The sequence below is a fragment of the Labeo rohita genome, chromosome 8 (genome assembly GCF_022985175.1).
Source record: "Labeo rohita strain BAU-BD-2019 chromosome 8, IGBB_LRoh.1.0, whole genome shotgun sequence".
Classification (NCBI taxonomy): domain Eukaryota; kingdom Metazoa; phylum Chordata; class Actinopteri; order Cypriniformes; family Cyprinidae; genus Labeo; species Labeo rohita.
Window position 1 is genome coordinate 8,295,166 of NC_066876.1, and position 26,848 is coordinate 8,322,013.

At 36.4% G+C, this 26,848-nt stretch overlaps 1 protein-coding gene across 3 annotated transcripts; it reads left to right on the forward strand.

Moving 5' to 3' along the window:
* The first annotated feature begins 1,632 nt into the window (after window positions 1-1,632).
* On the forward strand, window positions 1,633-23,587 carry ubap2b (ubiquitin associated protein 2b). 3 transcript variants are annotated; one of them, XM_051117350.1, is made up of 27 exons: window positions 1,633-1,738; window positions 2,755-2,885; window positions 2,988-3,065; window positions 4,933-5,043; window positions 5,294-5,438; window positions 5,601-5,678; window positions 7,611-7,671; window positions 7,807-7,883; window positions 8,219-8,271; window positions 8,358-8,428; window positions 10,754-10,940; window positions 11,631-11,835; window positions 11,991-12,226; window positions 13,815-14,002; window positions 14,555-14,699; window positions 15,912-15,951; window positions 16,056-16,191; window positions 16,289-16,346; window positions 16,527-16,719; window positions 16,898-16,989; window positions 17,577-17,627; window positions 18,396-18,471; window positions 18,581-18,934; window positions 19,452-19,556; window positions 21,974-22,035; window positions 22,506-22,694; window positions 22,890-23,587. In XM_051117350.1, the coding sequence occupies exons 2-27, from the start codon at window positions 2,796-2,798 to the stop codon at window positions 22,968-22,970; spliced, it is 3,162 nt and encodes a 1,053-aa protein (XP_050973307.1). In that variant the 5' UTR covers window positions 1,633-1,738; window positions 2,755-2,795; the 3' UTR covers window positions 22,971-23,587. The 3 variants fall into 3 exon arrangements, with proteins under 3 accessions (XP_050973307.1, XP_050973306.1, XP_050973308.1); XM_051117349.1 differs by having other exon boundaries at window positions 1,639-1,771; XM_051117351.1 differs by having other exon boundaries at window positions 1,639-1,771; window positions 7,810-7,883.
* Window positions 23,588-26,848: the final 3,261 nt, after the last annotated feature.

Below are 26,848 nucleotides of genomic sequence, written 5' to 3' on the forward strand. Positions count from 1 at the left end.
TGCAAATGCAAGTTTGTATCTCGCAATTCCGACTTTTTTCTTGCAATTCCGACTTTTTTCTTGCAATTCCGACTTTTTTCTTGCAATTCTGACTTTTTTCCTCCCAGTTCCGACTTTTTTCTCACAATTACAAGCTTATTTCTCACAATTTCATCTTTTTTCTCGCAACTGTGAATTTATTTATCGCAATTCCAACTCTATTTCTCACAACTCTGACTTTTTTCTTGCAAATGCAAGTTTGTATCTCGCAATTCCAACTTTTTTTCTTGCAATTCTGACTTTTTTCCTCCCAGTTCCGACTTTTTTCTCACAATTACAAGCTTATTTCTCACAATTTCATCTTTTTTCTCGCAACTGTGAATTTATTTATCGCAATTCCAACTCTATTTCTCACAACTCTGACTTTTTTCTTGCAAATGCAAGTTTGTATCTCGCAATTCCAACTTTTTTTCTTGCAATTCTGACTTTTTTTCAGAATTGCATGATAAAAAAACTCACAATTCAGACTTTTTTCTCAAAATTGTGAGATATAAACTTGCAATTCTGACTTTTTTTTCTCAGAATCGTATACTCGCGGTTGTAAGTTCTAACGTCAGAATTACATAATATAAACTTGTCACAATTCTGACATTTTTTCTTAGAACTGCATAATATAAACTCACATTTGTGAGAAATAAAGTCAGAATTGTGAGATAAAAACTTGCAATTCTGACTTTTTTCTGGCAAATGTGAGTTTGTATCTCCCAATTTCGGCTTTTTTCTCACGATTGTGAATTTTTTTTTATCACAATTCCAACATTTTTTTTTTGCCTAATATGTGTGTGTGTACTGTGTGTCATTATTATGTATATATAAATTTAAACACATTCATGTATATATTTAAGAAATATTTACAAGTATATGTATTTATTATAATTTTTATAGAATTTATATTATATATAAATAAAAAATATTTTGTACATAAATAACATATTTCTCTTAAATATATACATTCATTTGTGTGTATTTATATATACATAATAATTACATTAATCATTTGCCAGCCCTAATATAAACACAATTGCGAGAAATAAAGGCAGAATTGCAAGATAAAAACTTGAAATTCTGATTTTTTTTTCTTGCAAATCCAAGTCTTGCAATTACGACTTTTTTCTCGCAATTGCAAGTTTATTTCTTTCAATTCAGACTTTGTTCTGTTCTCACAATTCTGACTCCCAATTGCATGTTATAAAGTCAGAATTGTGAGATATAAACAGACAGAAAAAGTCAGAATTGCGAGTTTATACCTCGCAATGGTGAGTGTATATCTCACAATTTTAAGAAAGAAAGCCAAGAAAAAAAAAATAATTATTCAGTGGCGGAAACGGCCTTCCATATAAAAGTGTAAACATTTCAAAGTCTTAACACAAGGAAATGTTAGGCATTAAAAATTCTATACAGTACATAGTTAGGATTCTAGACAGGTCAGATGTTCAAACAAAGCTTGTTGTGATCATGTAATTTTTAATAAAAATATTAAATGAGAGAAATTAAAAACGGAAATATGATCTAAAATGTTGGTACCTACTCTATATCTAGTTTACGTTTATCCATATAGCCTAGTAGTGGATACTATGCGAAAAGGGTCGGGACTTTTATTTTAGTAATGTCGTCTGGGCTTCTATTTTGAAAAACGGCTTGTTTCTTGTCGCGGGCTTCGCGCTGCTGTATGAGGGAAGCGTGTGCGGTCAGTGGGCAGGTAAAAACACACAGCGTTGAGGGAGCGGAGAGGGTACGTCTGTGATGCTCAGACACCGAAAACAAAGCCATTATCGTCGACTTGTAAAAAGAGCTTATGTTTCTATCTGGTCAACGATTAAATGTCTACTTTAATCGATTTCGGCACATTATTAGCGCAGATGAGCTGAAGTCTGTTGACGGTTGTTCGTAGCATTAGCAGTGGCGCGGCGTGGTGCAGACCAAACAGTTAGCCGAGCGTGTTAGCATCTGCTTGTTTTTACTCTCCCGTCGAATCCAACTTTATACAAAACTGGCTGTAGATACATAGATATGACGCAATTATGTATTTACACTTGCGTTAAAACGATAAAACAATGATATAATCACTTGCACGAGTTTATGTGTCTGTTGCTAAGGGCCATTTCACGGTTCTGTGTGTTTTTAGTCCGTCACGAATATTGCTACGTTACATTATGCTCGCAGCAAATTCAAACGGTTACCGCGATTATTTTTAGTCGGCGTTCAGCTGAGATATTTCCGTTGCTCAAAACGCACCGAGCCCCCTACCTAGACAGCGTTTTTGGCCGAACTGCTCGTTCGGAAAACACATTTATGCGATCTAAGTAGGCGACTCCGTAGGTTTTGAGACGCGGTCCTTAAAGCCATAGATCTAAAAATGTGATTTATTACCTTAATATCGTTTCCTGCTTTTATTGCGTCTTTTATTTTTTGTTGAACTGTCCCTTTAAGACTGATGTGCTGTTTATATGTTGTTGCAGGCGTGTTTTATTTTTTCAGGAGTGGGTTTGGGTGGGTGTGTAAGTGGACACCGGTCCAGACTATGTTTGCTTGGCTATATTTAAGCGCTGGACAGATTGGGGGGGTGATAGTCTTACATGAGAAGTACAGTGCTGCGAGTTAAACTAGCCCCAGGCCCGCTGCACCTGTCACCAACCCATTTGTACACAGATGTCTTGGGAATATGTTTTTATAGTCTTGTGTGTGTAATCATTTCTGTTTTCTCTTCTTCTTCAGATTTTCTATTTTGTACATACATTATTTTGTATATACTGTTTATGATGACTTCAGTGGTCACTGATGCTGCCAGGGGCAATCGGGACAGAGCCCTACCACAAACCACACACACCTCACAGAAACAGATACAGGTGAGTTGTGCGCACACGTTTCGTCAGTTAGGTGTACATGCAGGCCTGAGGACCAACGTATGACTGTGTGTTCTGTTGTGAAACTGTGTCATCTGTCTCTAGGCCACAGCCGAACAGATGCGACTCGCCCAGGTGATTTATGACAAAAATGATGCTGATTTTGAGGGCAAAGTCCAGCAGGTGAGCAACACCAAAATCTATAGAAGTCAGGAACATTGTGGCCAGAATGGTTTATGTCTGTATTCCAAAACAGAGGACAAAATCTGATATGTAGTACTGAGGATGGAATTGCAGAATGGAGTCATAAAAATAGAATTTACTGTATAATACGCAGTGTCAATTTGGCAAAATTTGAAAGAGTAAGTTAAAAGTAGTTGTAATCAAATTGCAATATTATATTTTTAATGTACTTCAAAATATCTACTTTGAATATAAAGTACACGTGTCTCTATGAATATGTGTAGATAACTAAAAGTTTATGCATTTATTTGATTACCACCATTTTTGATAATTTTGTTAAATCATGAAACACAATCTACTTAAATTAAAACAGACCACACAGAATTTCTGGAAAAAAAAAAAGTAAATAAATATAAATCTGTACAGCACTTTTTGAATAAATTTGTTGAAAAAAGTATTAATGAAAGCAGGCAACAGAATTTCTGGGGAAAAAATCCATAGGACACTTGTTAAATTGAATAATCTATTAAATTGTTGGTATTACTAAATTCATTATTTAGGCATCCTTTTTGATTTATACATAAACTGTTGAAACAGAATCTAGAATTGCTGAATGTGCACAGCAACAGCTGTAATTAGTGTAGTCTGATTTTAAATAACTCTTTTAAGCCAGTTTCCTTTAATGAATCAGCAAAAATATTTAAGAATCTGTCTGGACCCTCTTGCCTTATTTTGAATCAGTCTAATGACTCTCAATGAATCAATCAGAGTGGTTCTTCATTTGCTGCAGTTCCTTTCATATTTCCAACTCTCAAAAAAAAATCAAGATGTTAGTTTTTGTTTACTTTACTTTAGGTTCAGACGTATCGGTATAATTTCTGTCTGGTAGATAAAAGATTCAAGAATCAGTCAAATGACTCTCTCAATGAATCAGTCAGAGTGGTTTTTCAGTCACAGCAGTTGCTTTCAAATTTCCAACTTAAAATGAATCAAGATGTGTTGCTTTTTTTACTTTAGGTTCAGATGAATCAATATAATTTCTGTCTGGTAGATAAACAAAGATTCAAAAAATTGGTAAATCAGTCTAATGACTCTCTCAATGAATCAGTCAGAGTGGTTCTTTATTCACAGCAGTTACTATCGTAATTCCAAAACAAAATAAATCAAGATGTGTTACTTTTATTTACTTCAGGTTTAGACGTATCTGTATAATTTCTCTCTGGTAGGTAAACGATTCAAGAATCAGTGAATCAGTCTACTGACTCTCTCAATGAATCAGTTGGAGTGATTATTCATCCACAGCAGTTGCTTTCACATTTCTAACTCAACGAATCAAGATTTATTGCTTTTTGTTTACTTTAGGATCAGACGAATTGGTATAATTTCTGTTTGGAAGATAAAAACAGATTTAGAAATGAGTGAATCAGTCTAATGACTCTCTCAATGAATCAGTCAGAGTGGTTCTTCATTCACAGCAGTTCCTTTTACATGTCCAACTGTTTACTTTAGGTTCAGATGAATTAATATAATTGCTATCTGGTAAGTTAAAAAAGATTCAAGAATCAGTCTTGAACTTTTACCTTTTAGTTTTAGTTTTAATGACTCGTTATCTCAATAAATCAGAGTGGTTCTTGATTCACTGAACTGCAGTTACTTTCAGACACCTTATTCAGTGAAGCAAGGTTTTTTTTTTTGTCTTGTATACCTCATTCAGCTGAATCAGTGTATTTTCTGGCTGATAGATACGCATTTAGAACAGAGTTTTGTATTAAATTGTAGGCTTCTTTAATTAAATCAAAATATTGACAGATTATATTGAGTTTGAAAATACTGAGTTTGATTGCATTTGTTTGTGTTTGTTTCCTAGCTCATGGAGGTTACAGGCAAAAATCAGGATGAGTGCATGGTGGCCCTTCACGACTGCAATGGGGATGTCAACAGGGCTATCAACTTCCTGCTGGAAGAGGCCACTGTCAAGGTGTGTGCTTGCTACGGTTGATCCTGTTTAACTCGTTTCTGAATCAGTGTCTTGTAATTGCGTTAATTACAGCAGAAAAACTATACTGACTTGATATATCATGGAGCTTTTCAAACTTTACCAGCCTGCCATACAAGTTCCTAAGCTGCTATAGGCCTCGGAGCTTAATAAACCCACGTTTCTGATTCTGTGTAGTAAAAAAAAAAAAAAACATATTTTTATCATGCTATGTGCCACTTTGTCTGCACAGGACTCATGGGAGACCGTTGGCAAGAAGAAAAGTGTTGGAAAAGAAGGGACAGCTCCAGAGAACAGGGAGAAAAGAGGAGAAAGGGAAGGCAGAGGCCGCGGGGGTCCAAATAGACGTGGCCGAGGGGCCAGCCACAACCAGGAAGGTGTGTCTTACTGTGCGTTTAGTGTGTACATGTCCTAACTTGCATGTATGGATTGTGTTTTTGCATGAAGTGAGGTGTCTAATGACGCTGTATAATAATGTTGTCATGGTGATTGGAAATCAAGTGTATAGGCATTCACTATTCTCGGACTTTGTTTTTTAGGGCGGTCGGAAGAGAACGGGTTTGATTCAGCTCCAGGAGAGAAAGGAGGAGACCGCGGACGCAGAGGAAGAGGGAGAGGTCAGTGCATTATATGCACTACAAGACATTAGTGCTCACTAATACAGTGCTGCCCCCAGAAGTGTTTTTTTAAAGAGATTGTTAACCCCAGAATGAAAAATCTGTCATTAGTTACTCACCCTTATGTCGTTCCAAACCCATAAGACCTTCGTTCATCTTCAGATCACAAATTAAGATATTTTTGATGAAATCCAAGAGCTATCTGACCCTGCTTAGACAGCAACACAACTGACACGTTCAAGACCCAGAAAGGTAGTAAGGACATCAATAAAATAGTCCTTATGGCATCTGTGGTTCAACTGTAATTTTATGAAGCTACGAGAATACATTTTGTGTGCAAAGAAAACCAAAATAACAAATTCAAAGAAATTGTGGAATGTTTATTGTAAAGAACTGTTCACTGAAATGTTCTTTAGTGAACCCGAAAGAATTCTTGTATTGCATTCTAATGGTTCTTCTTTGGAACCCTTGTGCTTGATGCAAGTTCTGCTATCTCAGACTGGGCAGGATGGGGCCTGTTCCTGTGTTGCTATTTGTGTAACTCTGAGCAACGTTTGTAGGGCACTAAATATGACGAATGCGTTGTTTAAAGCTGCTGCAACTTGAGAGGGGAAAATGGTGAGTGAGGCAGCAAGAAGGGGACAGAAAAGAGCCATCAGAAGGGTCTGTCATCCGTCTTATGTCTTTTAAAGGTGACCTATTATGCCACTTTTTGCAAGATAAGTCTCTGATGTCCCCAGAGTGTGTCTTAGCTCAACATACCCAACATGTAATATTTTTTTTTTAATAGTAATATTTTTTAATAATAATAATAATACATTGTTTTGTAGTAGGAGTATTTTTTGTGTGTGTGTGTGTGTTTGGCACTTTAAATGCAGATGAGCTGGTGCTCCCAGCCCCCTTTTCAGAAGAGAGCGGAGCTTGAAGAGCCGGCAAAAACAAAAGACAATCTCATGCACTTAAAATGTCAAACTCACAGTAGTGGTCCACTGGTGATTATGAGCTCAACAAATTCAAGCGGTCAACTTCACATTGCTTTTTATGTGCAATCTTTAACTACCACGTTTCTATTTACGATCGTTCTGGTAGCATCAGTGAAAACGGGCAGAGACAATGGTAGCTTTAGCTACATTAGCCATAGAGAGTGCCAAGCAGCTCTTTTTGAGAAAGGCAATTTGGAAAACAAATGTGATACTTACTTTTTGTGGAGCTGATGTTCACACACCAAGCTTTGGTATCGATTCCTAAACATATAGGGGACTTTACCAATATTTTTATTTATTTTTTTTCTGGTACATTTCCTTTGTAAATGAAATTTAACCACAGTGTACTCAGCCGCTCAGATGGGGAAGTCTATGGAGACTCCTGTGTTCATTGGTTCATCCCAAAACACATCACAATTGTAATGCCTCTTTGGCGCTGACATTGTGTATCTCCAAACTGCTGTTGCTCACTCAGGGCTGTGTCTATGCTAATAGGGAAGAGATCATCACAAATGGATGAGACATTTGACCTGTGATGATGTGTACGTAGGGAGAAATCTGGAATTCCATGTTCAGGCTGTTTATAATTTATTAGGATTATTTAAAAATGAGTGCATGGGTTTTTACCATTATAGGCTGGTTGTTTTCACACACTGCTGTCAAACACCTTATAAAAGTGATTTTTGCATAATGCATGTTACTCCAAGTTTTTAAATGAAAGTTTAGTATATTACATCTACATTTCATATTCAAGAAGATTAGCTAATCATAAAGGTACAGGAGAAGAAGTTCAGGGAAAGGTTAAATTGTCAAACGTTGCATGTCAAGATTATGAAATGTACAAAAAACAGTGGCGTCATAATATTGATTTGAAGTGAGTTTTTGGCCAAATTTTTCCTTTATATTTTCACTTGTTCTAATTGGTATTTATGCTGGTGTGTCGTCTCAGGTGTAGGAAGCCGAGGAAGAGGCAGAGGAGCTGGAATGAGCAGGTTCTCTCAGGGAATGGGGTAAGTGTTCACTCTTTCCAAACCCATCACACACTCCTCCAGTGAGAAACATTTCTGTGCCCATTCCAAAAAAAAATAAAAAACGTTTTGTGGTCGTTATTCTCACTCTCCCTTCATTTTCTTCTCTTTGACCAGTAGGACGTTTAACCCTGCTGACTACACCGGCCCTGCTGAGGCAGGGGAGGCTGGAAATGAGACTACTGAAGGAGCAGGTGAGTGCCCTTTATTGATCCGCGTCCTGAATGCTGTTTCGTTAATAGAGCCGAAGTTGGTTCTCTAATACTTTATTCACTTAATCATATCTGAAGCCATTTTTAGTGTAGTATCGATGTCAGATGAGCTGATTTTGAGTAGTATTGATTTTGTACAGCAGGCTCTGTATAGATGGGAACTGTGAATCCTCATCTTTGATCTGATTAATGTAGTGCAAGTCATTCTCAAACCAAAAAATCCAATTGGTGGTGTAAATGAGCATAATAACCAGTGTTTATGATTTTGACCCTCTGTAAAACCGTTTTTTTAATCTTTACCTCACCTGTGCCTTTAGGAGCCTGGAAGGACAGTATGGAAGATTGGGCGGCCGAAGACTGGAATGAAGATGTGAGTGATTTCATGAATGTTAAAATCAAACTGGAAAACTTGATGAAGAGATGTCAGGTTGTAACGCACACTTTTCCGTTTATCAGCTATCTGAGACCAAAGTGTTCACTGCTTCTTATGCGCTTGGCTCCAAGAACCACGTGCAGCCTGGACAGGGGTGAGTGCTTTCTGTGCGTTATCAGTTTCCAGAATAGAAATCTGATGTATAGATGACTAGGAGTGCCACTTTAAAAAAAAAAAAAAAAAAAAAAAAAAAAAAAGCCTCTGTTTCACCTTCTCAACATCCATTTTTGCATCTTTCTCATGCTAATCGAAACGCGTCACATGACCACTCATTTACCGCGCAAGCAGGAGCGCAAGCCCGTGCCCGGCCCGAGCCCGTGTAAAATGATATAAATTAAGCCCGAACCCGACGGGACCGACGAGTTCGGGCAAAGATCTTCAGCTCTAACATCTAGTAGCGTTTTTGCTAACTTTAGGGCCCTGTGATTTCCGCGATACAGGAAACACGGGCGGAATCACAGAATCCAGTCATAAAAATGGAATTTACTGTAAAACACGGAATATCATGGAATTTGCCCAATTTGGGATGAATAAATCAAAAGTAGGTCAGCACACTTGAATCAAAATGTGATATGGACTAGTGTCTGTGATTATTGAGCCAGGAAAATATTTAAACATGAATCCTGCATGTCTTTGTGTGAATGAATGGCACAGGTGTGCGATTTAATTTATTACACATAATGAAGTGCACGTGACATTGCCTCAATGTGAGTATATGAACACAAACAATCTCTAGAACTGCTCAGAGTCACTTGAGCATTTTACGGTTTCTTTTGAGTAAATCCTTTGTCATATATACAAACAAATTTAAAGGTCTTTACAGTAACCTGTCAAAATAAAAGTTTGACTTGATGAAACTGTGAGAGAAATATTACTCAATGTAATACTAGTGCTACTACTACTAATAAAAATATTAAAACAATATTTAAGGAATATTTACCAGAAAATTGTTCTGTATAAAATCAAATTAATCTTTATAAATTAATTAGACATGCTTTTGATTATTAAAATTTAATGAAACAATTAAAATGGAATCCAGAAAACTAATGGAAAACACATTCTGAATTTGAGAAATAATAAATTGTATTTTATAGAGCCTTTAAAATGTTATTTTGGTAAACTTTAGGTAAAGTTGGGTAAGCTTTATTATTTCAGTTATGTTAGATATGCTTTTTGATATATATATTTTTTAATGTAACCATTAAAATAGAGACTAGAAAAAGAGTCTAGAAAAATTAATACTGAAAAAAAGGAATTTGGGGAAAAAATAAAAATAAAAAATAATAATAAAAAAAAATAATAATAAAAAGTGTGTTGTAATTTTAAATGGGTAAAAAGGATCATTTAAAAAAATGTATATCTTTTTTTATTTTATTATTACTTAATTTCTCATAGGTTTATATATTTAACTGCAGTTACTGCATTTAATTATAACTTGGCAAAATAAATCTGCTTATCAGTTTAAAAGTCATTTATTTACATGTTGAAGTAGTACATTGATAGTGGTATTGTTTTTTTTTTAAGTGGCACACCTAGGATTACAATTAAATTACTTATCATTCTGTGAGCCATTGTTAGTTATTACTTGTACAACTTGTTTATACTATTGTTGGCTTTTATGTGAATTTCGTTTGAAGAGTTGCAAATAACTGATGACTCAACTCCTGACTAAAGATGTTTTGATTTGATTTGATTTGCCTTGACCACTACATTTGTACATGGTAAAGAGCCTGGCTTGGCTAGTTCACACTAATAGAAAGGAAAGTAACAGAATCAATGATGCAAACGTAACCAAATATGAGAACTGCTATTAAGTGGCTGTAAAAGGCAATAGTCCTATTCAACTTAACAGTGTTGGTTTAGTTTGGTTACTGTGTACAGTTCATTAACTATGACACAAGTTTGATGTGCTGTATCCAGCTCTAGAGAAGGCAATAGTGCTGTCATTCAGCTCAAGTCAGTTCATTTGTTGCTTCATTCATTGAATTATGAACAAATACGATTCAGCTGCAAAGCAGCTCTACAGTAGACAAAAGTGTCATTCAGCTCAATTCAGTAGTGTAAGCTAGTGCTTCAACTGCATTGTATTACATCTTCAACAAGCAGTTAAAAAACAAGTTTAGACGCATCAGTCTACCTGAGTGCTCCAAAATATTTGGCAAGCATTCAGGTATGATTCCCCTCCCTGTCTCGTTAATATGACTAATGTTTAGCAATTGAGGACAAAAAACAAAACAGCCTTACAAGCAGAAACAGATTAGCAGGCATATGTAAGTGCATTCCTGAAACAGCCTCACTTCCTGCTTTCTGTGTTGTGGAAGCAATAGGGCAGAACCCCATCAGAAATTGGTGTGATGTTTTGCATCCCAGAGCAGTGGCCTCTTTTGTAGTTGTCTGAAAGTGTTTCTCTGCTCCTCAGGATGGATATCGGCTCTCTGTTGCCTAAGGTGGCTGAGGGCGACTCTGAGCTGGCCGGATTGGAGCTGTCATCCCCAGACACTCTCACCCAGAGCTTGGTGTTCACCAACTCTCAGCAGCACGCCACCCGAACACACACACACAGCTATGCTTCTGCTGCTGCTGGCACTTATGCACATGCCGCATCGGTGAGAAAATACACACATATGAGACCACTGAAATTAAGATTTATACATGTCTAAGATGAATGAATAAGATTTCCATTGATGTATGGTTTGTTAGGATTGGACAATATTTGGCCAGCTATTTAAAAAAATGGGTAGTCTGATGATGCAAAAAAATCAAAATATTGAAATCACCTTTAAAGTTGGTCAAATGAATGTCTTAGAAATGCATATTACTAATCAAAAATTATGTTTTGAGATATTTACGGTAGAAATGTACAAAATATCTTCATGGAACGTGATCTTTACTTATCTAATATCCTAATATAATATAATATCTAGTATTTACTTACTAATATCCTTAATATCCTATTGATAAGCATAAAAGAAAAATCGATCGTTTTGATCCATACAATGTATTATTGGCTATTGCTACAAATATACCCATGCTACTCACGACTAGTTTTGTGGTCCAGTGTCACATATAGGCACTGAGCACCACAGGGCTTGACTCCGCACCTTTGGTTTTTCTTATAAGAAATGTCAAAAGTACCTGCACTTTAGTACCAAGATGGCACTTAAGTCTCAAACTTGATAAAATAGTGTTGAATGGCATAATTGTTTTTCCTGTGATATTCAAATTGGTTTTACTAACACTTGTTGAGTACTAATATTTTGATGATATGATGACCCTTCTGCTGCTTTTTTTTCTAGTCCATGTTGGGATCCAGGCTTCCCCAGAATGATGTACAGAAAATGGAGCCAATCAGCACACCCCGAATCGCCCCTCTGTCCAATCAGATTTCAGGGGCCCTGAGCAATAGCGCTGCATCTGTTGAATCCACTGCTCCAGTGCCTCTCGAAACTGCCCCCGTGACCCTGAATGAACCCAAGGAGATCCCTGTTACAGCAAGTCAACGTAAGTACTGTGCATGCACACTAGGGTTGCCCACTCTGTACTCTGTACACATGCAACTGGAGGTCATTGGCTGTTGCATCATGTTGCACATTTTTGAACACACATTCTCTGCCAAAGTTTGACTATTTATTTATTTATTTTTGTCTTGTTTTTAGTGGACTTAAAGGCCCAACCCGAACCGTCCCCCATCCTCGGTCGTCTGACCCAGCATCAAAATGCAGCACTCCAGTCGGACCTGCCGGCTCAGGCCCGAGACCCCGCCCCACTTCCCCCACACGATGGGCCTTCTCCGACACTGAAACCCCACTGTGAGGCTGTCGTCACCACGCCAGAGCCGCCACAACCCAGAAACGTCAGACCACAGAGACGGAGAGCGCCACCTCCCTCTAAGGTAAGTCCCTTGTGCACCTTTTTTCTTTTTGTTTATGTGTGAGTTCAGTTGTAAAATTTATTAGCAATGTGATTTGGCAGCCATAGAAGTAGTTATTAAATGTGTCATGAAATGGAGAATCAAAATATTCTTGATATTTACACACGAGTTTAGTCTAAAATTAAAACATACATCAATTTTTAAAACTCAAAACTAACTCCCCAGTTTAAAATGACTTTTTGTCTACCAATCTGAAATGGCTTGATTTATAATTGGGGAAATCACAGTTCTTCTCAGTAAAGGTCATTGCGCACTGAGTCCGATATTTTTTTATTTTTATTTATTTATTTATTTTTCCGTATTCGTCAGTCTAAAAATTCGTCACGCACAATCCTTGGACGCTGAGTCCAATGCGTAAGAATTATCTGTTGCAAAAAAATTTGCAAAACAATTGATGTTTTTGTTGTCTACTCTCTTCTTAAAAGAGAACAAGAAAGGACATGTTGGGTCCATCCAATTATACAATATAGAGAGGAAGAATAGAATACTTTTTGGACGCTCCTCCTTAAGAAGCTGCGGGATTATCCTGGGCGATTCAAAGTTTACTTTAGGATGTCGGTAAACTTTGATGCTTTGCTAACGTTACTGGAGCCACGTACTCTAGAAGAACCACTCATTTCTGTAAACTCTGTTCAAGGACCTTTACAGTGCTTGAAGTGGATGAACTTATCAAAGTGTATTAACTTGTCAAACGCAGTTCTGGATTTTTGGCGTTTGCTTTTACGGTGGCTCTGATTTGTTAAAACACCTCTCAAAATGCGAATTGCTACGTATGCGAAAAATGCAGAAAATCAGACGCGATCTGAATTTTTTTTATGACCGACGAAAGTTTTGGAGGCAATGTGTAAACGTGATTGACGAATGAAAATTTCGAACTCTGTGTGCCTTAACTTGTGTCATCGTCGCAAGTGAAGGAGTTTTGAACAAATTGTCTATCAAAAGATCTTTTTTTTTGGTGAAAATTTTTTTTGCAGACTTTATAAACTGACCTTAAGAAACAATATAAAAAATCTGAAAAGAGCATCATGACCTGATGGGTGTAACCTATCTTCAACAGTATTTCACCATTCATTTAATAAAGCTATAATTAGATATGCACAAACTCAAAGGTCTTTGGTTTGACTTCAAGAAGTTATTTAAAATATAACTGTAGCGCTATTACTATAACGCATGATATAACACAATTTGTCGATGTTTTAATTTAAACAGTAAACTGCTGTTGTGTACTTTGTTTGCCAAAAAATGTAAGTTTCATTTAAGAATTGAATTATCCGCTGTTTTGGTCATTTTGATTTAAATCATAAAACACAAAATCCAGAAAAATGAAACCTGACAACATAGAAATGTTAAATTATTAAATTGAGGTTTTATTAAAGTAATTGTTTGGACACCCTTTTTGATTAAAATTTAAGTAGACTCCTAAAAAAACAGATTCCAGAATTAAAAAGGAAAACTGTGAGAAATAAATTAATGCATATTTTGCCATTTACTGAATGACTCTAATGGCCTTTTCATCTTAATGAGCACATGATTGTGTTTTGTTTGCCAGATCCCATCTTCAGCAGTAGAGATGCCAGGCTCTGCTGATGTGTCTGGGCTGAACGTGCAGTTTGGTGCACTGGATTTTGGATCTGAGTCCACTGTGGAGAGTCTCAACCAATCAGGAAGTAGCTGTCAGGAACCTGTGGCCACTCCTCAAACACAGAGCAGCCTGTACTCCAAACCCACCGCCATCAGGTCTGTCTGTCCACTTGTGTCTTTCGTGTATCCATGTGTACTAGATCCGAGATGGAAATTTACAAAATATCTTCATGGAACACTATCTTTACTTACTATCCTAATGATTTTTGCCATAAAGGAAAGATTGATCATTTTGACCCATACAATGTATTTTTGCCTATTGCTACAAATGATACCCGTTCTACTTAAGACTGGATTTGTGGTCCAGGGTCCCATTTCACCCAAAAGCGATTACTCTGGTTAAATCCATCAGTTTATTTGGGTTGCAGTGAAACTTGAACGTTGTGTTGAAATGGCTTCCAGTGGAGGCACTGAAATCTCTCTCATTTTATTTTGTGTATTGAAAATCAATGGATTTGGAACGACATGAGGGAGAGCAAATGATGATAGAATTCCTGAAGGAATATATTCATTAATGTTGTGTAAATATGGTAGATTCGCTTACATCATTTGTTTGAAATCAACATTGGCACAAATACTGTTGATAAAACCCAGAACATTCCACAAACAAATGGCTAATGCATTTCTAATCAGTTTTTCTTGTTTTAGTGAGTCTCTAGGTGGCTTGCCTCCAACAGTAATGGAGTCCAGTTATCCATCAGTGTCTCTTGGTTTACCAAGCACTACTGCCCCTCCTGTCTTGGCTCCATCTTCAGCTAGCAGAGTGGAATCATCCGCCACCACCCCTCTCAGTGTATGGCTAAAATTCATAATTTACAATCTCGCATCCAAAATTTTTCTACTGGAATCCTCACAGTCAGTTACTTGTGCAGATTTTGTTTGTGTTTAAGTTTGTAACTTTGGCCAGCAGAAAGCTGCTTGCTTTGAAAGTGATTTCGTTTTGGAGGATGCTTCATGCATAGCAAAGCTCTTAACATTGACCCTTTTTGCCTGCACCTTACTTAGATTAGCTTGGTCCAGACCACCAAGAATCCAGAGCTGAATTGATTTTGTTTAGGGTTCCTATGTTTATGGAAGATACCTGGAAAAAAAAAAACAAGAAATGCGATACTTCTCGCATGTGGGTTTTACCTGCAAGGAAAAGCAATAGTGATGTAGTAACTTTTTTTTTTTTTTTTTTTTTTTTTTTTTAAATATTAAAAAAAATAATAATGTTTTTTATTTTTAAATTAGCTTTTTGTTAATAGGATTACTATAGTAAACTAAAACAAACATGCAATATATAATTTATATATTTTTATTTCACCTGGTTGATAAGGCAACATTTGAGTTTAATTTAATACCCAAAAACTGATATAAAAAAATAATGAAAGCTAAAAAAAAAACCCACTAAAATGACATATAAATAAAAACAGATTCAAAATATTACTAAAATTGTTAGTTAAAAGAGGCTGAACTGATTTTGTTCAGGGTTCCTGTGTTTATATAAGATGCCTTGAAATATCAGGAATTTGATATTTCTTGTTTTTGGGTTTTCCATGCCAGGAAAAGTAATGGTGTAAAAATAGATTTTTATTTTTAAAATGAAATTAGTTTGTTTGTTTTTTTATTTATTTTTTATTATTTTTAATATGTGTATATATAATGTGTATATATAAAATTATATATATGTGTATATATATAAAATTAAAATGAAAGCTGAAATTATAAAATAAAAACTGATTCAACATTTTAATAAAACTGTTAGTTAAGCCGAAAAAAGGTTCTAAGTGATTCATTAGTAAATGACTCTGAATTTGATGGATTTAAAGTCTTTAACCAGTCATCAAAAACATACAATTCATATTGCTTCTCTGGTCAAACCAATTGTACCATTGTTGAATCCAACAGATTCAGATCTCATTTTTCGGTGAAACTTTTAATTTTCACCTCTGTAAATTCTTTTCTTGCATGAAGGTAAAATATAAGTTTGGCTAATAACAATCTAATTATTGTTTCCCCACAGAATGGATTCAGTGAAATGAGGACGTCCAGCGCACAGGAAGGTAATTGAGTTCTGTATTAACAGCCATTTTTACCTCTGCTTTCTTTATTAGGTGACTTTGTAGCATAGGCCACATTTCACATTTTTGACCTGATCTCTGTGCAGCTGCTCCATCCAGCACCCCTCAGCCTGTATCCACCACTCTGCCCACAGAGAACGGTTTGTCGTCTTCATCCCTCTCATCTTCCTCCTCTTCAACAGCAGCGCCTGCACTCAGCACAGCTCTTCCATCACTTAGCAGGTACGACTGACCATCCCATTTGAATTTCTGTTTCATTAAGAGAAGATGCCATTCATGAGAAGCAATCAATCTCCTTATCTCCTTTTCCTTTTCTCAGTCACGTGAGCAGCATTAACTCTCCTGGATCTTCTGCGCCCACCAGCTCTTCCCTGAGCGTAAGTGTCTCGTGAGGCTCCTCCCATTTACAGTTTCCCTTGTTAGCTTTTTCACTATTTCCCTGAGCGTCTTTCCATTACTTGTCCTGATTTCAGCTTAACTTGTGTTATTTGAGGGGTTTGTATTGTGGATAAATGTGATTGTATCAGTGTTAAATTGAATTGTAATGCTTCCTTCAGACGCAGATGAGCACTGACATGAATGTGAGCCTGTCCACGTACTCTGGCTCTGTGTCAAGCGTGTCCAGCTCGGCCGTCAGCTCCAACGGCCTGAGCGCTGGAACCCAGAGCCTCACCGCTAATGGCGCATCCGCTCCCTCTGCTGTCCGTTCTGCACCGCTGCAGACCAACATCACACCCTCCAACACCTCTGGTAAGTCACAAAAACATCTACTGCATGATTACAGTGATGCAGTAGCATAGGCAATATATTGGACAATTATTATTTTTAAAGAGTAAATGTGTAAACTAAATATTGTCCATTTGTAAGTGTTTTTTTTTTTTTTTTTTTCTTTTCTTTTTTTTTTTTTTTCCCCCCTCTTTATCTTCAGGTAAAGCTCCTCCTAACCTGGCTCAAGGAGTACCGCCGCTGCTGGCCAGTCAGTATATCATGGGTCCTGGTGGCCTCCTTCCTGCTTACCCGGTTAGTGTATGGCTAATCTGCTCTCAGATGGAGGAAGCCAATTTTTTTATGTGACCTTGAACCATAAGAGTCAATTTTTTTTTTTTTTTTTTTTTTTTTTTTTTTTTTTTTTTTTTTTTTGTTGTTGTAGAGATTTTTAAATCTTCTGAAAGCTATATAAATAAGCTTTCTGTTGATGTATGTTTTGTTATGGACAATATTTGGCCAAGATACAACTATTTAAAAATCTGGAATCTGAGGGTGCAGAAAAATCAAAATATTCAGAAAATCACCTTTAAAGTTGTCCAGATGAAGTTCTTAGCCATGCGTATTACTAATCAAAAATTAAGTTTTGATATATTTACAGTAGGAAATTTACAAAATATCTTCATGGAACTTGATCTTTACTTAATATCCTAATGATTTTTGGCATAAAAGAAAAATCTAAAATTTTGTCCTATACAATGTGTTGTTAGCTACTGCTATAAAAATACTTGTGCTACTTAAGACTGGTATATAGATACGCCCTCACACACTTTATTATTTTGATTGTGTTGACCTGTCTTGTACATGTTTCTGATCTTTCTGTGCTTTTTCATCCCGTAAAGCCAATCTATGGATATGAGGACCTACAGATGATGCAGTCCCGCCTGCCCATGGTAATCATTTCATAGTCAAGTGCCTGATTTCACACTCTTTTGACAATGCATTTCCTTCTATTAGTAGAATAAGTAGAATAAGTTACCCAAAAATAAATTCTATTTGGTAAAGCTGCACAGTTTGGAGCGTAAAAGCAATCTTAATACCCAATGTGCATATATACATAACATATCTAGGCTATTATATGTATGTAGGCTAGTGTAGTTGTCTATAGCTCCATATCATGCTTAGATTTGGTCTATATTTGCACTTTGAATATTGAGGGGGTTGCCTAGCGTAGTTTGATTTATGGCTACACTAATTGTTTGCACTTATTACGACAATTTTTTTGTTGTTGTTTAGACCATTTTTATTTATACTGTTTTAATTTATATTTGTAAGAAGATCTTCAGTTAGGAGGTCAAACATTCTTAAAGCTCATAATTCATGTACAGTTCTAACTTCTATGGTCTGAAGAGACTCATGTGAAATCATACAGGAGAGAAGCCAGTCAGTTGAGTTTGTAATGCATGTAAATGCAGGAAATGGGGTTCAAACTGAAAATATTTTTGCCCCATTTGTGCCCCCCCCCACTTCTCAAACCAAAGTTTACACCCTTGCATTTTTATAACCTAAACTCAAGCACACACACAGATGAGTTCATGTGGAAGAGCTTTTGTGTGTTATGATAAATTGACTAAATGATGTCAGTCTCTATATTTGGATGATCTTTCCTTTAATTCATTTCTTGCATATGAATTTCATTTTTCGGTCACTTTTCTGTGCAGGATTATTATGGCATGACTTTCCCTGGTACAGCGCTAGCTGGCAGAGATGGAGGATTAGCAAACAATCCCTACTCAGGTACATGATCGTTGTTGTTTTTAAAACCCACAAAGATTGTTTCACTAGTTATTACAAACCAGCACTTGTTCAGTCTAAAAGACTGTTCCGTCTGGTCTTGCTTGCACAGGTGAGCCTACCAAATTTGGCCGCAGCGACTCAAACTCCCCAGCCCCCGCCACTAGTCTCTCTTCAGTGCCCCCCTCACAGTCTCAACAGAGCGCGGTCCCCCCTCAAAATCAGGGGCCGCAGAACCCAGGTCAAGCCCAACAGGGTCAGACCCAGGCTTTCCTCAACCCCGCTCTGCCTCCAGGTTACGGCTATACCAGCCTGCCCTACTACCCCGGGGTCCCGGGAGTGCCCAGTGCCTTCCAGTACGGCCCCACTGTCTTCATGCCTCCAGCATCCACAAAGCAGCACAGCATGGGCCCATCCAGCCAGTACCAACACCAGGCCGGATACAGCCAGCACACGTATGGCCCAGGTAAATGGCTGCTTATGAAGTCTGACATTAAATAACACACTGCTTGCGTTAAATGCTTATAAATGTCAGGTGTCATTCTGTATCTCCCAATAATATTTAAGATTTTTAAATGCTACATTTTTATGAGCCAGGCTTTGGTTTTATTGCTCAATGATGATTGAGAGATGAGCAAATAAATGTTCCTCAAAAGTTTAATGGCTCATATTTGATACATTTCTAATTTGATTTTTCTTTAAAGTAATACATTGATAATCAAGTAGACATTTCAGCATTTTCAGTTTTAGTGCAGAAAATGTTCATCTTGAAATATTTCAAACAGTATGAAAAGTGAGAATAAAAGAAAAGTGTATCACAACCTGAAGGTGGTCTTTTTTAAAATTATACTATAAGGATTTTTACTTGCTAAACTAAGTATAAACTAGACAGAAGTGTAATTAAATGACAGAAGGCATGAAGTATATGATACTGTAGGGGCTGTAAAATGGACTTACTTATTTGAAATCTTTTTTCTTCTAAGGTTTTGATGAGCTGTCCCAGGCTCATGGTGGAGATTATGGGAAAGGAGGATATGGAGGAAGCTCCCAGTCCCAGGCCAAATCAGTGAGCAACAGCTCAGGAAAAGGTAGATTTTGCACACTCTGCTGTTGCATTGTCATGTGGATGGCCAAAGTGTTTTTTGGGGGGGGTTACAGATTAGTTTTTTTTTTTTTTTTTTTTTTTTTAACATTAAATTATTATTATTATTATTGATGTTATTATTGTTGTTGTTGTTGTTGTTGTTATTATTATTATTATTATTATTATTGTTATTATTATTATTATTATTATTATTATTATTGGCGAAGAAAAAGTTTTAAAAATAACGTTACTAAACCTAGGGTTTCCGTGGGTCTTAAAGTCTGTTAATTAAGGCCTTGAAAAGGTCTTAAATCAGAGCAGCGAGTCTTAAATTCATATGATCATGGCATTAATTTTCGTGAGGGATTGTTTCCTTGTGTGTTTCATTTTAAATTGAAGTGCAAGCATAATTTCTGTGCTACATGGTTTAGGTCGCTCAATGTTCATTAAACAATACACGGTAGAACTTTTTTTTTTTTTTTTTTTTTTTTTTTTTTTTTTTTTTTTTTATAAATAAAGTAATAAAAAATCATTTAGTTCAGTTAGAGAACAGACAATACAATTAAAGGTTCATGAAACCCCAGACTACTTTTTCTGAGATTTGAGCAGAGGTGTTTGTGTTGCACATCATAGATGACAATGATAGCATCCATTAATTTTAATTGTTGGAGAAAACTGGTTAATTTTTAGCTTTTTTTTTGTGCTATTTTCATCATCTGGTTTAAAATCTACATTGTGTTGACGTTGGACTATAGTACTTTGACGCGTTGGTGTCTAATAATTATTCTTGAGGCTGCGTGTTCTTATCCTATGAGAAGACGTTTCACCTCATTATTCACGATAGTGTGTGTGGATTTGCTATGACAGACGCTTCAGACTGAGATTGCGTATATGAGAGAAGCGTTTATGGATCGAAGGAGAGTGTTTGTTTTTGTTTGCTTTGTAAGAGTTCGGCACAAATGCGATTCATTCATAGAGTGAGTGTAATAGCGGTTTTTACAACTCCTTGATGCAACCCATCAAAAGGATTATAAACGCTGCAAAATAAGCCTTAAAAGTTAATAGAGGTGCAACAGCGCGTTCTCATATGTTTTTGATGCAGAGTGCAAATGGCTGTGCATTTATTTGTGTTGTTAACTAAATGGGAATGAAATGAAACTGTCTGAACTTGAAGTTGACTCTCTTCCCCCTCCGTTCCTCAGCACACCGTGGCCACTTTTGCAGCATTTTATTTTAAAACTGGTGAGAACTAACCAGTGCTAAAACGGGGGTTTCATGACCCTTTAAAACTGAATGCGGATGCTCAATGCATTGTACCAAACAACGGTCGCATCACAGATTAGATTACATTTATCACGTGAGGAGAGAGAGTCGAGCTGACTGACAAGAGAAAGACAATACCATGGCAGAATTGTTTCAAAATGAAATGCAGAAGCACAAATATTTTGGATATTAAAAAGCCTGTTGACTTCTGCCATTTGTCAAAGGTGATGGTGGACGATTATTTATTTGGTTATACAGTGTTTACTGATTTTCAGTTTTGTATACCTATTTAAACTTTGTGTAAGTTATTATTTTATATTAGGCATATAACATGGTGTTATTATTTGTTTTGTTAATAAACGTTTGTTACGTAACATTAATGCCGTTAATTTGAAAGTGAAAGTAAAATGTGCACGGCACTTTTAACGAAAGAGAGGAAAAGAGGGAAACTTGAACTAAAAACAATTGCTAGATGCTGAATTGCTGCTAATTTGAAGATGAAAATAAAACTCAAACTTTTTTTTTTTTTCCCCCTTTAGTTGGTCTTAAAAAGGTCATAAAGTCTTACATATACCCTCATAAAATCTGCTAAACCGTTTTTTTTTTTTTTTTTTTTTTTTTTTTTTTAAATCAACTGGTTTCGGAACTGTAATAATACAGATGAATGCAGAAACGTTTATTACTAATTCTGTTTTTTTTTTCTCTTGTTTTTAAGTGCTGCTTTATGCAATTGACCAGTATTGGAATCTGTCAATAGTTGTTTAAAAATCCTATCGGTGCATCCCTAGACTTTTGCCTTTGTAGGGCAATGCAGTCCACTGGAAATCTTGCTAAGCAGACTATAGACCATTTCGCTAGATGTAAACAACACTGGTCCAGAAGCGCTTCCTGTTTTTTTTATTTATTTTAATTCACATATACAAATACATCTTAAAGGTACTAATATAACATTTTCATCCAGTCAAATGTTATGTTGGTTGTATTTTTTTTTTTTTGTGATGTTTGTGTAAAGTTAAAAAAAAAAGAAACAGGAAGTGTATCGGGACCAGTATGTTTACATCTTGTGAAATGGTCTATAACAACATTACAAAGCTTGCAGATATCTTGAATAGTCATATTTAAGATGATTTCAATTGAACATGTAAAATCTTTTCTTAGCACCAGGTCTGTCTGGATCTGCAAGTTCAGAGCTTGCTGGAGCAGTGTACAGCAAGTCCCAGGTGAGCTTTGCGTTTATGTTTGTTTCCTACTTGTTTACCTTTCTGGTTTGCTTTATCCTTCTTGCACCAAAACAGTCATTTTCAGTGGAGGGTTTCCTGTGTTAGTGTAACTGTGTAGAGCCATCATAATCACATTGAAAGTGTGAAAGTATCACAACTGCCACTAGAGGGCAAATTGCATCAGTCATTTCCAGAGGTCACAAACAGCTTATTTCTTAGACTTGCTCACTGGGGTTTACAAACATTAGGAAAAAACAATTGGCTTAAATGGTCATTGTTCCTCCTTAACTTTGATCCCAGCTTTTGAACTGACAGTATTATTTAGGCTACAAATTTATTATTAAACAATTCATGTTTTTTTTTTTTTTTTTTTGTTTGTTTTTTTTCTTAAGTTAAAATTTGAAAATGTAAAACACAACCATTTTTTTTCCAGGACCATTAATCTAATTTCCCTTCTCTGACCCTTCTAGTCATATGACAAGCAGGGTTTCCCCACAGCAGCTGGTCCCGCATTCAGCCTGCCCTCAGCTCTGGGAGGAACCGGCCCGCTTAACCCCACAGGTGCCCCTGGATACGCCCCCGCACCCTTCCTTCATATACTGCCCCATCAGCAGCCCCCCTCACAGTTACTGCACCACCACATGGCTCAAGACACACAGGTACATCACGTCTACATGTATTCAGAATCAAATGCTTTAACAATACAACATTGTTGCATTACATTATAAAACTCAGAAGGAATGTAGTAGATTGTATGCAACAGGTTTCTCAGCCAAATGTTTGATAATGTTGGATATTAATTATAATCCAGCAGGCTTTATGGTGTTAATATGGATTGTTTTTGTCATCTGCAGGGCCAACGTGGTCAGTCCAACAGCATGCAGAAGAGTCAGGGCAAGTCCAACTACAGCAGCTCTCCATACTGGGCTAACTGAACGCGCCGTTTATACTGTTACCCACGTAAACGCCCAAATCTGTGTGTCCGCACTGTCCTGCCTCTAACATGAAATGCACACTCGCACAAACACGCGCTGTTATCAGTTCTCCCCCGTCCCCCTCCTCCAACGTTCTCCTCTGCTTTTTTCCATTTTTGTTTTTTTTGCTTCTCTGAATTAGGTTTTTCATGTAAGATATTTATGTAAGTATTTATATACACTGTAAATGTTAAGAAGCTGAACATGAGATGTGGATGCTCCATTTTATTTTTTTGAAGGACTTTTTTGTTTCGTTTTGTTTACTTTTTAAAAACTGCAGAGATGTAGCAAAAAATTAAAAGGAAAAGCATTTTGAGGAAAACTCCAGAGACACTGCAATGAGAACTAGAGCACTGATGGCGGAGGAGGGTGAACTGTGGGGTTTTCATCTATTCAGACATCTTGAGGGGCTTCACAAGCATCAAGAGCGCACCACTCTTGACTCTTTTCCTCTATGGATTGTTCTCCCGTACAATGGTTCTGAAATTAATTTCTGTCGCCTGAAAGAAAGGAAAAACAGCCCATAAATTTTATATTTTACTCTTGTTGCCCTCTGAATAAAGGTTCTGAGCTATTCACCATGTTGTGTTTGTCTTTTATTTGCATGGTGCTGTTTTTGATTATTCCTTTTGGGGTGGATCTTTAAGTTGTTACAGTAAAGTTAGAATTGCTTGGTTTTACCAAAATTCCATTTTAATTTGCATTTTAACACTTTCTGTAATTTTATACAACAATATATGGTTTTTACATTTGTAAACATTAACATGAAGTATGTTGTTTGATTTCTAAGTTTACTTGTATTTCTACAAAAAAGACAATTCTACATGTTTGCTAATTTATCATAAGCTGCTATGGTGTCAAAAGTTTACGTACACCTTGCAGGATCTGCAAAATGTTAATTATAGTACCAAAATAAGAGGGATCATACAAAATGCATAAGTTGTTTTTTTTTTTTTTTTTTTTTTTTTTTTAATACTGACCTGAATAAGATATTTCACATAAATGTTTACATATAGTCCACAAGAGAAAATAATAGATGAATTAATAAAAATGGCCCTGTTCAAAAGTTTACATACACTTGATTCTCAATACTGCTTGTTACCTGAATGATCCACAGCTGTGTTTTTTGTTGAGTGATAGTTGTTCATGAACAACTGCCTGCTGTTCTTCAGAAAAATCTTTTAGGTCCCACACATTCTTTGGCTTTTCAGCATTTTTGTTTTACTTGAACCCTTTCCAACAATGACTGTATGATTTTGAAATGCATCTGTTCACACTGAGGACAACTGAGGGACTCATGCAACTCTTACAGATGGTTCAAATGCTCACTGATGCTTCAGAAGAGGGCTGGGGGTGAAAACTTTTGAACATAATGAAAATGTGTACCTTTTTTTTTTTATATATATATTTCTGATTTAGAACCACCCTTCAGAAGATACTTGGATGTTTCCCAGAAGACAAAAGAAGTTAAATGTACCCTTTTTTTTTATTTCAAAAGTTTTCACGCCCTGGATTTTAGTGTATTGTTTCCTGCTGAAGCATCAGTGAGCATTTGAACCTTCTGTAAAAGTTGCACATGAGTCCCTCAGTTGTCCTCAGTGTGAAAAGATGGATCTCAAGACGACACAGTCATTGTTGTAAATGGTTCAAATACACAAAAATGCTGAAAAAGCTGTGGATCATTCAGGTAACAACACAGTATTAAGAAAGAAGCGTATGTGAACTTGTGAACAGGGTAATTTTTATAAATTCAGCTATTATTTTCTCTTGTGGACTATATGTAAACGACTTTTATGTGAAATATCTTATTCAATATCTTAACATACATTTTGTATGATCCCTCTTACTTTTGGTAAAATAATTAACATTTTGCACATTCTGCAAGGTGTATGTAAACTTTTGACCTCAACTGTATTTATACAGTGTTTAATATAGAACCATTCAATTTTCACATAATTTTTACACACACTCACACATCTGAGTTGTGAAAACATAAAACAGCCATCAAGGTTAAAGTGAATTAGTGCATTAGTGCCTCTCACCATTATCTCCTCAATAGATTTACAAGGTGAAGACTCTTCAGACTTGAATTAGCTGTTTAGGTACTTTATCTCATCTAAGCCGGTTCTCTTCAAGGAGTTTAAAAGGTGGTGTGTCACGTTCTCAGACGCTGTCTCTAGTAATTCTACATTGCATCTGAACATCATGACATGAAGACCAAAAGCATTCAGGTTCTCAACCTTGTTGACTTTAAATCCCTACAATGTCCATCACAATATTAGAGGCAAATTATAAATATATATTTCGTTACTTTTGCCATTTTTTCTGTAATTATGACTATTTATTAAAAAGCACTTTAATCAACAAATGATGACCGTGGAGTGCTGTTAGTGTGTCACCGCTTAGCATATGGTTATGAACACTAGAGGGCGCCAGCATTAGTGTTATGAAGCAGTAAGACGTAACCTAGTTTTTAACTGCTAAATATTACTGTCAGAGTGTAGGAAATTGCAACACAGTAGTTCACTGCATTATTAGTACACTTTGTATAGCTGTGTAAACCTAATAAGTTCAGAAAAGTTCAGTAAGGACACAATTAAGCGATTAAGGTTTTGCTTTATTAGTTACGCTATACTACGGCTGTCGTTGGGCCCGATGTGCAGCGGACTATATTAATTAAAAATACAGCACAGCCTAAGGCGCCTTATTGTTTTTACGTTACATTTACTACTTAAAAATATCAAGAACACAAATGATCATTTATTTTTAAGGAAATTAATTACATGGCATCCTTCCAACTGAAGATACAATCCCTGAGGTAACAGAACGTTTCTAAGAATTAAACATCACAGTGATAGATGTTACTTTATTGGAACGCTGAAACCAGGAATGGAACTATTTTGTAACATCCTACATTACTTTTTAGAACCTCTCTCTTTTTCCTCCGTATAGTCTTTTACTTATGAGAAAACATGATAACAATATGGTAAAAACATTTACTTATTTTGTATGGACGGAAAAGGGAGGAAATAAGAACAAACAAGTTTGAAATGGCCTGAGGGTGAGTAAATGATCACTAAATTTAAATTTTAGGGTAAACTGTCCCTTTAAATTCTATAGCGGTGTTAAAACAGTACTATAATGAATTGTTGTTCTTCATTGTATCATACTTCTCCTATGACCTGAAGATGATGCCGTCTTCATGGCACTCACTATTGTGTGTTTTCATTCATGCCAACATATATAGGGTAGGTCTGCAGTGTTAATTACTCTAATGCATTGAGGCTTTGCATTAATTGAGGCAGTGTTTGCATTAATTTACTTTGCTATAGCATAAGATTGTCTGTCCGCTGAATAGCTGGCTGGCTCCGAATAATGTAGCCTCTGTGTGTGTGTGTGTGCATATAGAGGGAAAATGTTTCTAAGAATGAAGTTGTGTGTCATCCATGCTCTGATTTGCTGAGAATAACAATGATCTCCTGCCAGTGAGACCAGTGAGGGGCTCCCACATTGCCGTCAGGGCCACAGAGCCCTTTTTGTGTCGCTGCTGTGTGTTTTCTGGCTGCCTGTCCCTCTCGCATATGCAGGTCAATGGGCCCAGCCTGTGTGATGTTTGACTACTGTCTCTTTCATTTCCATCGGCGTTCAGCACGTAAAATCCTCCCTGCGAAAAATTCAATTTAGAGAAGCTATCAAGTAATATAGTTTTGACTGCATCAACCGGTCAAATCGTTTTACATGCTGCTGCCCTACTTCTCTTATTGCATTTGGTGAGCAAGTGCACAAATGAATAAATGGATTTTATGCATTAGCCACAGAACTTGTTAGCTGGACCGAGG